Below are 12,964 nucleotides of genomic sequence, written 5' to 3'. Positions count from 1 at the left end.
TCCAGGTAAATTCAACGACAAAATGGTTAATGAAAAATGACTCAGGCCTACCCCTACCCCCCACGCCGTCTTTGACAAACAAGTGAATGTCCTTAATTCATCATTGAAACACTTTGAGCATCCCAGAAACTTCTGTGTTAAGAAACCAAAACTGGTGGCTCACCAGGATCCAAACCTGCTTCAGGGAGATAGATTTCCCCAGGTGGAAAGGATGAGAAGAGAAAATGCTAAGTTTCTGAAATGTAGGCAATGGCAACCCACTCCCGTATTTATGCCTGGAAAATTCCAGGGACAGAATGGGCTGGGGCTGGCGGGCTACAGTCCATGGAGTCTCACAGAGTCGACGCGACTGAGCATGCTACACGCTCCATATCACGCACCGTACGCACGCCCGCCAGGATGTGTTGGACCTAAAGAGGGAACTGTCTTTGCCTCTCCACCCCAACTTTCCCTCTAGGCAGGAAAACGTTCTAAATCCTGGGTGTGATTCCCCATCAGAGGGTAAAGCTTCTCTTGAGGCTGTTTCCCGTTCTCTTGGGAGGGGGTCCAGGTTAAGTCTGGGAACCCTGCCACAGCCACTGGAACAAGAGCGAGGAGCCTGGGTTTCTCCGAGGAGGCCTCATCTTCAGGAATGATCATCAGAAGCCAAAACGTCAGTCCTTTCTCAGGTTTAGGCAAAAAACAAACGAGGCTAGCTTCTGGTGGCGTCTGGGAGCGGGCGCAGCGCGCCTAGAACCACTTGTGAGCCCCACCAGCTGGTCCCTTCGAGGATGGCTCCCGAGCCGGCCCGGGAGGAGCAAGGGCTAGGGTGTGGGGTGCTCGACGGCCGCGTTCCAGCAAACCTTTCCCCGCTCCGAGGGCCTGGGGCTGCCTCGCGCAGACAGCCCGCACCCGCCGCGCTCCGCCTGCGGGCCCTCTAGGGCTTCGCCGGGCCGTGCCCCTCCTCAGGCCCGCCCTCCGCGCAGGCACCGCCCCGGCCTCCCGGACCTCGCCCAGTCTTCGGCTCTGACTGCTGGCGCAGGGCCGGGACTGCAGAGCAGCACAGTTTTCCTCTCCTTCCACCGCGAGCAGTTACTGGCGGCGCGACTATACTCTCCGAAACTTCCTCGTCCGCAGGTGCGCGCGCTAACCCGTGGTCCTACCCTCCTTCGTGGTCCAGCAGGAAGCGAGCTGGTAGGGGTGGGCAGGTGGCAAGGGGCGTCTCAGGCGGGGAAGGGTGGGCCTAAGGGCCCACGGCTCATCGGGAGCACCTCTTCAATTTTGTTTTAGTTCGCTGTCTCTGGCCACAGGATGGGGAACTGATGGGAGAGGAGACTAGGAGACAGGTGCAGAGTGTGATGCAACCTGGACCAGGAAAGGAGCAGTAAGGAGGGAGAAGTGGAGACGAGGTCAGACCTTCAGGATGCAGAGCCTACAGGACTTCACGTGGGTCCAGGCCGAAGTCTAAACTCTTCGGATGACCTCCAGGGTCATTAAAAATCTGGCCCTGGTTTGTCTTTGCTCCTGTCTCCACTAGTCGGCCCTACAGCAACCATCCAGGGACCTTGAAGTTTCCCAGGGACATGCATTCTGACACCAGAGAGCTTGTACTCACTTCTCCTTTGCCCAGACTGCCTTTTCCCCTGCTTCCCCCACACTTTAAAGGCCAGCTCAGAAGTCACACTTGCCCGTTCCCTATTATCCAAGCATTCACAAAGCCCTCTGTGGACTCATTTTAGCTCTCACACACCCAATTGTGGCTTGTTCCTATTCCTAAATTCCCAGCACAACAATGTGACACTTCCAAAATCAATGAATACTGTTTTTTCGGGGGGGGGGTGCTATTCGCAGGATTTGTGGGTCTCAAATCCCAACCAGGGATTAAACCTGGGCCGTGGCATTGAAAGTATGGAATCCTAACCACTAGGCCACCACGGAACTCCCTCAATAAATAGTTTTGAAAAGGGTATGACTGCAGGTCATATATTTTGAGACTTTATGAACACTGGGGTAAAAATGGATGTTAATGCAATGAACTTGAGAGCTATCCAGTATGCTCATCTGACATTCCCCCTCAACTTCTTCCACCATCCATTCTACCCTAGGGATTGAAAGGTGTCTCAACAAATGCTAATTTTATAAATAACAAAAATGTTAATAAGATAATAAAACTGTATTTACAATGTAACTTACCTATTTTAAAGATACATGCAATATACCAAAGTGTTGAGAGTCCATCATTAGTCAATAAAATTTGAGTGCTTTATCTTTTTTATGTTATCTTTTATAATTGGCATGTTACTTCCACAATAAGAGAAAAACAAACACTAAGTAGGTGGTAACCCATTTACAAAAGCAGAGCGTGTCATACCATTAAATTGAAAAGTCTGTCCTTATCCTCTTAAATAACTAGTCAACATAAATACAGCTGCTTTGTTATATGCTGTGAATACATTTAGATTTTAATGCTTTCCCCACATCCATTCCACCTTAGATAATCTGGGACAGTAATTCCTTATTAAAGCCTTTGCCTTAAATAGAAAAAAAAATGGATTAAAGAACATATTTATACATAAAACCCCCAAATTTATTCCTTTCAAATTGTTTATTTTATAAACAATATAAATGGGCATTGCTATGGAAAGTGAGGTCAGTTGATAAAAACAATGACAATCCACAACAGGTCTAGTTCATGTATCACAAAACTGCAGAAATCTTTAAACACAACATCTAATTATTACAACCAGAAGCTGAAGGCATACTGAAGGAATACTTAATATTGTGAGGCCTCAGTTTCAAAAAGCTACCAATTCTAGAATGGATTCTATTCTGGAACTGTTTCTTGATTATTTCTTGTTGCATCTCTTTCAGTGTAAAATGGAACCTTTGAAACTCAGGTGTGACAACGACAAAGTCAAGCAGGTAGTCCAAACTCTTTCCTACAGCAGATAACTTAAATTCATCAGCCTCCTCTTCAGCTCCTTTTTGAACAACTTTCTTTGTAATTCCACCTTTAGTTTCTGGGGGGCTACCCTTTTCTTCTTCACCCCCACTGAACCATACCCTATTGTCATCAAGCTTGGTTTCCAACTCCCTACATTTCTCAAGAATTTCTCTATAATTCCCATCTTCTAACCCTTGAAGATCATATTCATGTTCCTTTTTGTAAAGAAGATTTTCCCATGCATTTGCTATCGTTATTTGCTTTACTTCATCCCAACTCTTTGCCCAGTTAAAAACTGCTCTTTTTAGGTTGTAGATTTTAATCTTGCAAACTACTTTTTCTCCTTTTTCTTGTTCATCATCACTTTCTTCAAAAATTACAAGACTTTCCTCAAGTTGCTTCCACCTGTAAAGTCATTTGCAGCTGAAGATCATGCCTTGATTCATTGGTTGAATCAAGGTTAAAGTGTTACGGGGAAAGAACATGCATTTTATTCGACCATCCTCACTGGTTAGTAATTCAGTAGAAGGGTGAACTGGAGAACTGTCCAGAAGTAACAAGGCCCTGACATCCTCCTGATGGAATCTTAGAACATTGAGTTGGAAGTGCTTGACCTCAGGAACAAAGTTTTGAAAAAACCATTCTGAAAACAATTCTCTGGTGAACCAAACATCTTTACTAGGTTTGTATATCACAGGTAATGTACACGTGTCCTCTTTTACACTTTTGGGCAGCTTTGATTTTCCAATAATGATTGACTTCAACTTATGAGTACCATCTGTGTTTGCACATAAAAGAGCAGACAATCGTTCTTTGTTTATTTTCCTCCCTGGCAGGCAAATATCTTTTCTGCTTGCCTGAGTATTTTCTGGCATTGACTTCCAAAAGAGGTCAGGCTCATCGCCACTGTACAGCTGAGCAAGACACAGTTTCTCTTCTTTGATAAGCATGGACAGTTTTTGTTGAAATGACTCAACATTTTCTGCAGCTGAACTTAGGACTTGTACCACACATACTTTTCGGTTCCCAATTGCATGCCTATTTCAAAATCTAAAAAGCCAACCAGTGCTAGCTTTGAAGTCTGTTCGCCCAAAACACTGTGCAAATCTCTCGGCAGCAGCCTGAAGCTCCACACCTGTCACAGGGACACCAGCGGAGCATTTCTGTTGGTACCACATGTAGACGGTGTTGTCCACGTCGCCATATTTGGCTCCAGTTGTCCTCTTTCTCTTCTTAGCCCCTACTAATGGCATGTCCTGCTTCAGTACAAAGTCCAAAATCAATTCCTTATTCTTTTTAATGTCATAAAATGTTGACTTACTGATTCCAAATTCATCCATTACACTTTTAAGAGATCTTCCAGCTTCAGTCCTACATAGAACCTTCATTTTCTCCTCCATATTCAGTGTTGTATATTTCCCTCTCTTATTCATACTGAATTTAGTTTCAAACAATCAACAGGGGTAAAAAGAAAGAAGCCTTACTTAATTAGAAAAAAAATTAAAAATGAAAAAAAAAACCCCATCCCCTCCAAAAACTAGCACAAACTCCCAGAAGGCACAGGCATTTATACTGAAGGGTATAAAAAAAGGGATAAAGGGTATACTAAAAGGGATACAGGCTCATGTAGTGCTGCTCTAGAGATAAAGGTCTGAACTCAGAGTTACCACTGCCAAGGTCCTGTCTAGCTGTTGCTACTGCAAGACATGGATGATCAGTCTTCAGAACCCTGCTTCTGAATGCTGCGTCTTCTCTTCCTCTCTCCTTACAGCAGCACGAGGCAGGAATAACAGGAATACCTGCATACTCTCCCTAATTGAATATAGGAAGACACAAAAGGAAGAGAAAAGGTGAGATGTGCTCACAAGAACAGACTCAGGTAAGATAAATCTCAATAAAAAGTAGTGCTTCAGAAGGGAGTATGAAAGCCTCATAGGCAAGGACAGAATAATATTGTGTAACAGATGCAGTGTGGCTTCTCCTCTCCTGAAACAAGCTGATTTTCTTCACTGCCAGAAAGGAAAGCAGTAATCATATTGCTCTGCCTGTAGTGTTCACTGGGCAGCTGTCCGTCCACCTGTATAAAGACTCTGAGCCACCCTGACAGTGAGATGTCTGGAGAGTTGGAATTCAGGAACAGTAGTATAGTATCTTTAGGCAAAGAAGAAAGTTAGTAGGTTATATTGTCCATATGAATGAAATCCAACTTTTACTGCATTCAGTACAGCATTTCCAAAGACTAAGCTTTAACTTGAGTGTTTCTTATGTTTACCAAGCTAATCTGTTAAGTTTATAAATAATGTATGTTATCGGCACTTTTCCACTCTCAGATATTCTTCCTTGTGTACATTTTGTGTATTTTAAAGTGTTATTTATAACTAAAATTGTTCCATATTTGGGATATTATCAAGTTTCAGCATCATGGCAGTTCTTAGAGATGAGCACAAAAGCTTTATAAAAATTTTACAATAGTAAAAAATTATTTGAAAGATTTGTCCTTGTGATTGTTTTCCTATTTACATTGAGTGTTCAGTAACATATTTTGTCCATTTGAGATTTTATTTCTCTTCAGCATAGATTTTACTTAATTTGACCCAAGAGTCAATTTTTCCACTGCTTGAAGAAATTTAAACGGTTTCTCTATTGATGATTCTTATCTCTGTTTCCCATAAATCCTTCTGTTGGCAAACTCTTCTATAGCTCTGCACCCTCAAATATTCCTTTTAAGTCCTCCTGGTATTGCCCAAAGCCATTCATTCCATGTCTTTAGAAATGTCCTACTCTAGGTTAATTTCATGGTTCTCCTTCCAGATACACAAACTCATGGGAAGTAACAACACTGCCACTTTTATCCATTCCAGGTGCTATGAAGAAAGAAAAGTATGTCAGAGAAATGAGAAAAATGATTGGTATTTCAGTTATTTTTCTTCTCTTTTGGGCAAAGCCTGACTGACTTCCATTCATTTCTTGACTACACAGGATTCTCAAAAGCCTCTCACCTAGAAGAACCCAGACCATTAGTTTTCCTCTAACATTTGTTGCAAGAAATGTCAACTGCTTTATAGAGTACTAAGAGGCTCATGAAAGAATACAATTAATAGGGTGTGAAGCCAATGACAGGATAAGCTCAAACAACCTTCTAAAAAAGGCAGCTCTAACTAAGGCAATTACTATTATAAACCAAAAAAGGAAAGAGTGTTTGTTAGCCAATAGCAGCACCATTAAACCCAGCCAGTCACCCAGCAAAAACATTCAGCCTGCTATGGCAACTGTATGGTATCTCAGAATAAACTGCATGCTTTCATTGCTTTCCAGCTGTACATTCATCATTTCTCAAACTGTGCCCAGGCAGAGAAAGGTGAAATCAAAAGGAAAGATTTTCAGGGGACTTTAGTGGGTTCCTCAGCAAGAATAAGGAACTGTGGCCCTTATCCTTAACATTCAAACAACAACAGTCATCAGGGGCCCTCATTCACAATTCAGCATTTTGTGCCTTGTTTCCTCTTCTTCCTTTCAGAGGGTCTCTTTTCCCACTTTCTTCTCCCTGTGTTCACTAACCAGCTCCCTACCCATGTTATGAATCAGGCCTGCCAGTGACACTTGGGCACAGCTGGCAGAGCTCCATTTATTCAGTTTAACAAATTCCAATTTATGCTCAGCTTGGTCCAGATGATGAGGATCTCAATGCCCTGAGCTACATGTGGAAGACTTATTGCCTACTGGTTCTGAGAGACTGGAAACAACTACTTTGAAGAGACTAAGTCACAATCTGAAATTCTAAGGAAATGAACCTGCTTTGAAACATATTCAAGTGACTTGCAGATACTTTTTTTTTTTTTTGGCCATGCTGCATGGTTTGTGGGATCTTGGTTCCCCGACCGGGGACTGAACCCATGACCCCAACAGCGGAAGCAAGGAGCCCTAACCACTGGACCGCCAGGAAATTCCCAGTAGATACTTACTATTATCACTTCTGTTTAATCCTTTTCTTTCACTCAAAAAGGATCAAGATCTATGCCTTGGAGTGTAACACCAGTCTACCTAAAAGCAAAAATAGCATAATGACCTAGTAATGGTCTCTTATTTTTGTTCCCACCTTAAACTTAGCTCCAGATGAGCTGCCCTGGAAAGAACCTCCTTCAAAAACCCTCAAATGATACTCTTTATTACTTTATTTATCTTATTAAATGCAATGTCTTCACTTCCATTCCAGGCTCCATAGCAGAACTACAAGAACTCATTTTCTAACTTTTACTCTAAATATGCCCCAATTACATTGAGTAAAAAAAAGAAAAAGAAACAACTAAAGATTTTCTCACATGCTCATCTCTGAAACTTTCAAGACTGCTCTTACCTTTCCCGCTGCCTGGAATATGGCCCCACTCTCTGCTGCAGGGCATATCCCTCAAGGATTTCTGTAACTTTTCCCTACCCCCAAATCAACTTTCACTTCCTTGGAACTCCTACAGCGTTCAGCTTATGTGTTACTCTTTCCTATTTGTTATTGGTATTTGTGAAATTGCCTCAGTCCTTTTCCCAGATTTCTTGAATCAAAGGCACCGTCCTACTGACTCTGTAACACTGGCTACATGTGGTAGACTTGATAAGTATTCCCTTGACTAGGCTGATACTATGAAAACACTGACAATTGAAAGTGGACAACCTGAAATACTCAGATTCCTATAAATGTGACTCAGTAAATATTTATGGGATGCCTACATTACCCAGGAAACTGTATAAGACATAAATAAAGTAAAGAAGGTCCCCATCCTCCGGGGAATGCGCTGTGGTGGAAAAAACAGAAGATAGGAAAAAGGGACCCTAAAGTCCACTGGAACATCCGCCACTGGTGAATTACCTGACCTTGAACAAGTCACTCCTTAGCTCTCAATTCTCTGACAAGGAGCTCTATGAAAGGAAACTACTGCACAAGGAAAAATCTACCTCACAAGAGAAAACAGAATTGTGTGAGCACACACCCTCCAGGGGCCGTTGATCCTGACCAGGAAAAAACGGGCTCGTACTAGAGGAGATGCGACGAGCCCCGGGACCGCAGCTCGGACACCGCCCGCTAAGCCGCGGGAAGGCCGGGGGCCCCACGCGCGGAAGGGGACGGCGACCCTCAAGGACGGATGCGGATCACTAGGCTCCACCGGCAGCCGGAGCGCGACACAGGGACGACCTGGACACGGGCCTCATAGAGCTGGGACAAGAGACAGCGATACCCGGGCGTCGAGTCGCGCGCTGGGCCCTCTAGGCTGGACGGACTTGGAGACTCGGCGGCCGGTAACCCTTTCTTGCTGCCAAGGCCGAATTCTGAGCCGAAAGAGGTAGCCCAGCGTGGCCTGGAACCGCAGCGTTGGCGCTCCAAGGGGGACTGCGAGGGCCCCTCCCCGGAAGTGCGTCCCTTCTACTTCCGGTTGGAGTGCTGATCTTGGCTCCAGGCGGACAGCAGATGAGGTAGAGGGGCTGGGTAGGTTTAAGTGGTTCCAGACCTGCGCCCCAGGACCCTCCTCTGAGTGGCGTGGAGCTGGGGGTTGTGCTCTTCAGAGCGGCGGTTAGACGCTTGGCGGCTTGCGGTTGAATCCCGGGAAGAGGGAACGGCTTCCACGAAGCCAGGCTGTCTGAGGTAACCTGGAAGCGGCTTCCCCACTTCGGCGCCGGCTCTGGAGCCGCCGAGAGACGCCTGTCACTGCTCGCGGCCGCTGCAAGGCAGCCGGGGGTGTTTCGGAGCCAGTCGGCCGGACTACCCCGGGCGAGGCCCGACGTCAGGCTCCTGAGGCCGCTCTGCACCCTTTGCGCGGGTGGCGCCCGGGCCCGCGCTGCTGAAACCCGCTCGGACACGGCCTGCAGGCCCAGTGCTCGCGGACGCGCCCCGAGTCGTGTCCGCCTTCCCGCCTCTGCCGGCGTTTCCTTTACTGGCTGATGTGACCGCGGGAGAAACGAGAGTCCTAGCCTCAGAGATCAGCCTCTGTGATGCAAAAGTTCGTTAAGTGTCCCCCGTCCTCCCTGAGCCGAGTGGGCATAGGGAGCCGGCCTTTTGTAGATACCACGGCTTCCTGGGCAGAATTTCTGTGCCATTTCTGCTGGGTCACCTCAGGGAAAGTGGTGAGATTCATGAGGCCTCGCTCAGAGGTCTAAAATACCCTTGGAAAAGCTAAAAGTAATCATCACCAACTCACATGCTCCTTTTTTATCTGCTTGACATTTGGATAAACATTTTGTGAACAAGGGTCACCTGTAATTTTTCCTAGATCAAATTCAAAAAACACGTATAAATCTTCTGCATAGTTTTCTTTACACATCTTGCAAAGAAATGCCAAGATGAATATTGGTCAGTGAGTTGATTTCTTGTGGGAAGCCCTTTTTTTTTTTTTTTGCTGTACCTTGGGGAGTATGAGATCTGAATTCTCTGACCAGGGATCAAACCCTTGCCCCCTGCACTGGAAGTGCTGATTCTTAATCACTGGACCCCCAGGAGAGTCCCTTGGGAGATGCTTTTTTCAAGAAAATAAGGCTCCAGTTTTCCTAATTTCTTTCTACTCTGGTCTCATAGTTTCAGCTCTCCTGGCAGTAATCACAATGGAAAGTAGCACCTCAAATGGCTCAGGAAGTGAAGGTTTCCATCTCAAGAGGATGAAGGGTAATACAAGTGTACCCACTTACCAAAGACAGAAGACTAGGATGATATGTTGACATTTTAAGAGAAACTCAGAATATTCTCCTAATCTGTCCTTGACATGGAAAGGATGGCATAAGAAGTGCTTGAATTAAATATTTGGGTAATCCCAAAACTCATGGGAGCCAGTGCGTACTAGGTTTTTCACCTGCTAACCTTTCCTGATTTTTTTTTTTTTTTGAGAAGGAGAAATGACTTATTGGAATTTGTCTTTAATAAGCTGTGCTGTATTCAGTTGGTTAATAGAAAAGGAGAAAAACACAGGCCTGGCAGTTGATTTTTAAAGTTCGTTTTTCTCATAATAAGTAGCAAGTAAAAAAAAATAAATAAGTAGCAAGTAATAAAGTTCATGTGACAATATCTTACTGACATGAGCTTGTTTCTGCTCTCAGTGCCTTAGGAAGAAGATCCTTTTACTGATTTTATTCCAAACCAGATCGGGCCTCAATTGTCAGATGTAGCCACTGGTGGGGTATCTAATACAGGAGCAGAATTGTTCCTGGAGAAGAATGATGACAGTAGATCTGAAGGTGGCTGAGTTCTTGAACCCTCAGATCAGAGCTCTTTGGGAGACCAAGGGACCTGTGGCAGAGAACGCCAGTCAGCATAAGAAACATGCCCCACAGATGGACAGTCTCAGTCCTGAGAGGTCTCACCAGCACTTCCGGAACTTCCTCTATCATGAAGCAGCTGGACCCCGGGAGGTAGTTGACCAGCTTCAAGAATTATGCCGTCGGTGGCTGAGGCCAGAGATTCATTCAAAAGAGCAGATCTTGGAACTTGTGGTGCTAGAGCAGTTCCTGGCCATTCTGCCTGTGGACACACAGACTCTCATAAAGAAGCATCATCCACAGAGCATCGAGGAGGCTGTGGTCCTGGTAGAACACATGCAGAGGGAAACTGGCCAAATGAGGAATGGGGTGAGGAGAAGGATTCTTGATGTGCAGTCAAATAGGGTGAAGGTGGATGTATTGGGGCATTTATTTGGGAAATAAGATGAAATATGTCACTATTCTATTGTTTCTATAGTACTTGTTCTATTGTTTCTGTGAAGCAGGAATTGGAAGCACAGACCCGCAGTCATAATCAGCCCATAGGATTCAGAGATCCTGGCAGAGACTTCCCTGGCCTTAGGGACAGAGTTGAGATTTGCTCTCTTTGGAGTCAGGGTTTGTTGAGGGTAATGAGCCTAGTCTGGCTTAGCCAAAGAGAGGCACCTCAAATTCTTAGAAACATACAAAAGGCACTAAGGAGCTGGAGAGTTCAGGCAGATCAGAAAAGAAAGGACTCTGAGAGACCAAAAGAGAGCGAAGATATGACAGAGAAGGAACAAACCAAACGATTAGGGGACGACTGCCCAGGAAGGGGAAAAAGAAAGAACACAGGGAAAGAAAGATTTGGAAATCCCAGCAGAGTAGCTGAGAGAAGAAAGACCCTGTCCTTTGTACTACTGTCCTTTGTACTATAGGCAAGAGCCTCCACTGCCCTCTCTCAGTAGTTGTTCCTGGCTCTGCTCTGAGTGGGGATCTAGGACATGGCCTTGGGCAGGTGACAGCTCACCAGCTGGCCTCAGGCCCACTGTGAATACCGGGAGGGCACATATTTTGTATCAAAATCATTTGGGGATAGGACAGAGCCATTATTCTTACCCCCTTTTTTCTCCATTTCATCCCCATTGTCTGTGAGAATCTTCCCTGACCATGTGGAAAATCTGGTTGACAGGACAACTTTTAAATTCAATTCTTTAATCTTTTGAGAGAATTAGAAGACAGGAAACCACTAAGGCAAGGATCTAAGTTGGGAGAGAAAACCTGTCAAGGCGGTACGAGAACAGGTGGCCTGTGCAGCCCTGTTAGCAGGCCAAACTGGGCTGAATTCAGAGGGTGGGACTGCTGTCTTGGAGATCTGGTAGTAACCACACCCTTTTCTGGTTTCTCTCAAAATTTTCCCATGTTTTATGGATAGTTCTTGTGGAAAATTGGTGGCTGGTATCTCTAGGTCTTTGTGTCATTTCCTTCAGTGTCTCCCTCTTTCCCCACAGTCTGCACTCTCTGCTTTTTCCTGCCTCTCCCATCAAGCCTAAACCTAAAGTCAGTTCTGTAGTAACAAGTATGGGGGTTATTTCTAGGTTGCAGTCCAGGAGCTGGGAAAGGAGGCAGTGCTCTTGGGAGAAGCTGCAGAGGCCCCAGGCTTCCAGCTGAAGCCAGCAGAGTCCCAGCCACTGGGTGTGTCCCAGGAGGAAGAAGTTTGGAATATACACCAGGGTCTACAAGAGCCACTGAGCAGGAATACCCACAAAGAACCTGAGTCCGTATGTGAGAGGGGTAAGGAGCTTCATGTTACTTTTCTTCTTCTGGGAGGTGGGGTATAATTTAAGCCAGAATTTGTGAGCACTCTCTGGTTACCCTGCCCTGTGGATCTACTAATGCAGCTACATTAGCAATTAGGATGCCCCCCAGGTGATGGTAGAATAGGTCATGTGGGGTTGAAGGTGGGGGTTGGCCTGAGATACAGAAATCTCCCAACCGCACGACCCTGATAATAACACCAGGAATTGTTTTTAGGAAAGTAAAGATGGTCTGGCTCATCTCATCTTGAAAATACAGAAGAAATCTGGATCAGAATGGGTGGTTAGTGGCAGAATGTTAGTAATAGAATGTGTATACTACTGTGTACCAAGGAAGAAGTAATAAATGATTTAAAAACTATCTCCTGCTGTACACTGGAGTCCTTGAGTACTTCATTTGCAAATATGTTTAAACTTTGCCAAGGTGAACAATTTATGTCATCAGAGGAAAATAATAAAAAAGAGTTTTCTTTTGTTAATTTTGCTTATGGAAACTGGGGCACCTGTTTTAGAGGCTGGTAGATACTTGGTTCTCATTAACAAGGAGAAAGCCATTTGTGGGCACCACACGCTTATAAAGGCATCTCATCAATCCTGAAAAAATCGGGGTCTTCTGTCTTTTAGAATTGACCATAGGGTATTAGAAACACAAGCAAGAAATATTTACTATGGCTCCATTTCACCCACAGTGGTGCCTGCTCACCGGATCCTAGCCTTTCCTGAGCAGACAGACACCAAAGACTGGACAGTGGCACCTGAGCTTGTCTTGCCTGAGTCCCAGGTGAGCTGTGCTTTCCAGATTGTTGGGCTACCTCTCCCTGCTGCTCATGACCCACCCTGCCCAGCAGATGCTCAGAGGACTTAACCCAGATTTTCCCAGGACTTTGGGCATCTGTTTGCTGATCCCTTGCCTACTTCCTTTCTACCATCTCACTTAAAAATAATTCATGTGCTGTTAGTTCCTTTAGTGACTGGCTTACCATGCAGTTCATGGCTCAGAAGGTTGGGCCGCTTT

The 12,964-nt window shown here is 45.1% G+C and overlaps 1 protein-coding gene and 1 long non-coding RNA gene across 26 annotated transcripts in view; one reads left to right on the top strand and one right to left on the bottom strand.

Moving 5' to 3' along the window:
* Positions 1–2,565: 2,565 nt before the first annotated feature.
* Positions 2,566–8,304, bottom strand: LOC145531765 (uncharacterized). Its single transcript, XR_014072721.1, has 5 exons — positions 7,903–8,304; positions 6,886–6,964; positions 4,591–5,787; positions 4,245–4,357; positions 2,566–4,166 (listed from the first exon to the last, which is right to left on the bottom strand). It is a non-coding gene; the product is annotated as an uncharacterized LOC145531765 (long non-coding RNA).
* The window catches only part of ZNF75A (zinc finger protein 75A), a 29,162-nt gene continuing 19,048 nt past the window's right edge, over positions 2,851–12,964 (top strand). For 5 of the 25 annotated variants that reach the window (XM_081555058.1, XM_081555054.1, XM_081555050.1 and 2 more), the window contains exons 1-4: positions 8,342–8,552; positions 9,995–10,522; positions 11,731–11,926; positions 12,639–12,730. In XM_081555058.1, coding sequence (XP_081411184.1) covers positions 10,112–10,522; positions 11,731–11,926; positions 12,639–12,730 — 699 coding nt within the window. In that variant the 5' untranslated portion in view covers positions 8,342–8,552; positions 9,995–10,111. Of the gene's footprint in view, positions 4,803–8,338; positions 9,032–9,479; positions 9,567–9,994; positions 10,523–11,730; positions 11,927–12,638; positions 12,731–12,964 lie in introns of those variants that run through there. The other 20 variants (XM_081555056.1, XM_081555051.1, XM_081555044.1 and 17 more) reach the window with 8 other exon arrangements.

Source organism: Giraffa tippelskirchi, chromosome 13 (assembly GCF_054371585.1).
Source record: "Giraffa tippelskirchi isolate mGirTip1 chromosome 13, T2T-mGirTip1v1.2.pri, whole genome shotgun sequence".
NCBI lineage: Eukaryota > Metazoa > Chordata > Mammalia > Artiodactyla > Giraffidae > Giraffa > Giraffa tippelskirchi.
The sequence above is the reverse complement of the archived record's forward strand: the minus strand, read 5'-3'. Positions and strand labels throughout refer to the sequence as shown.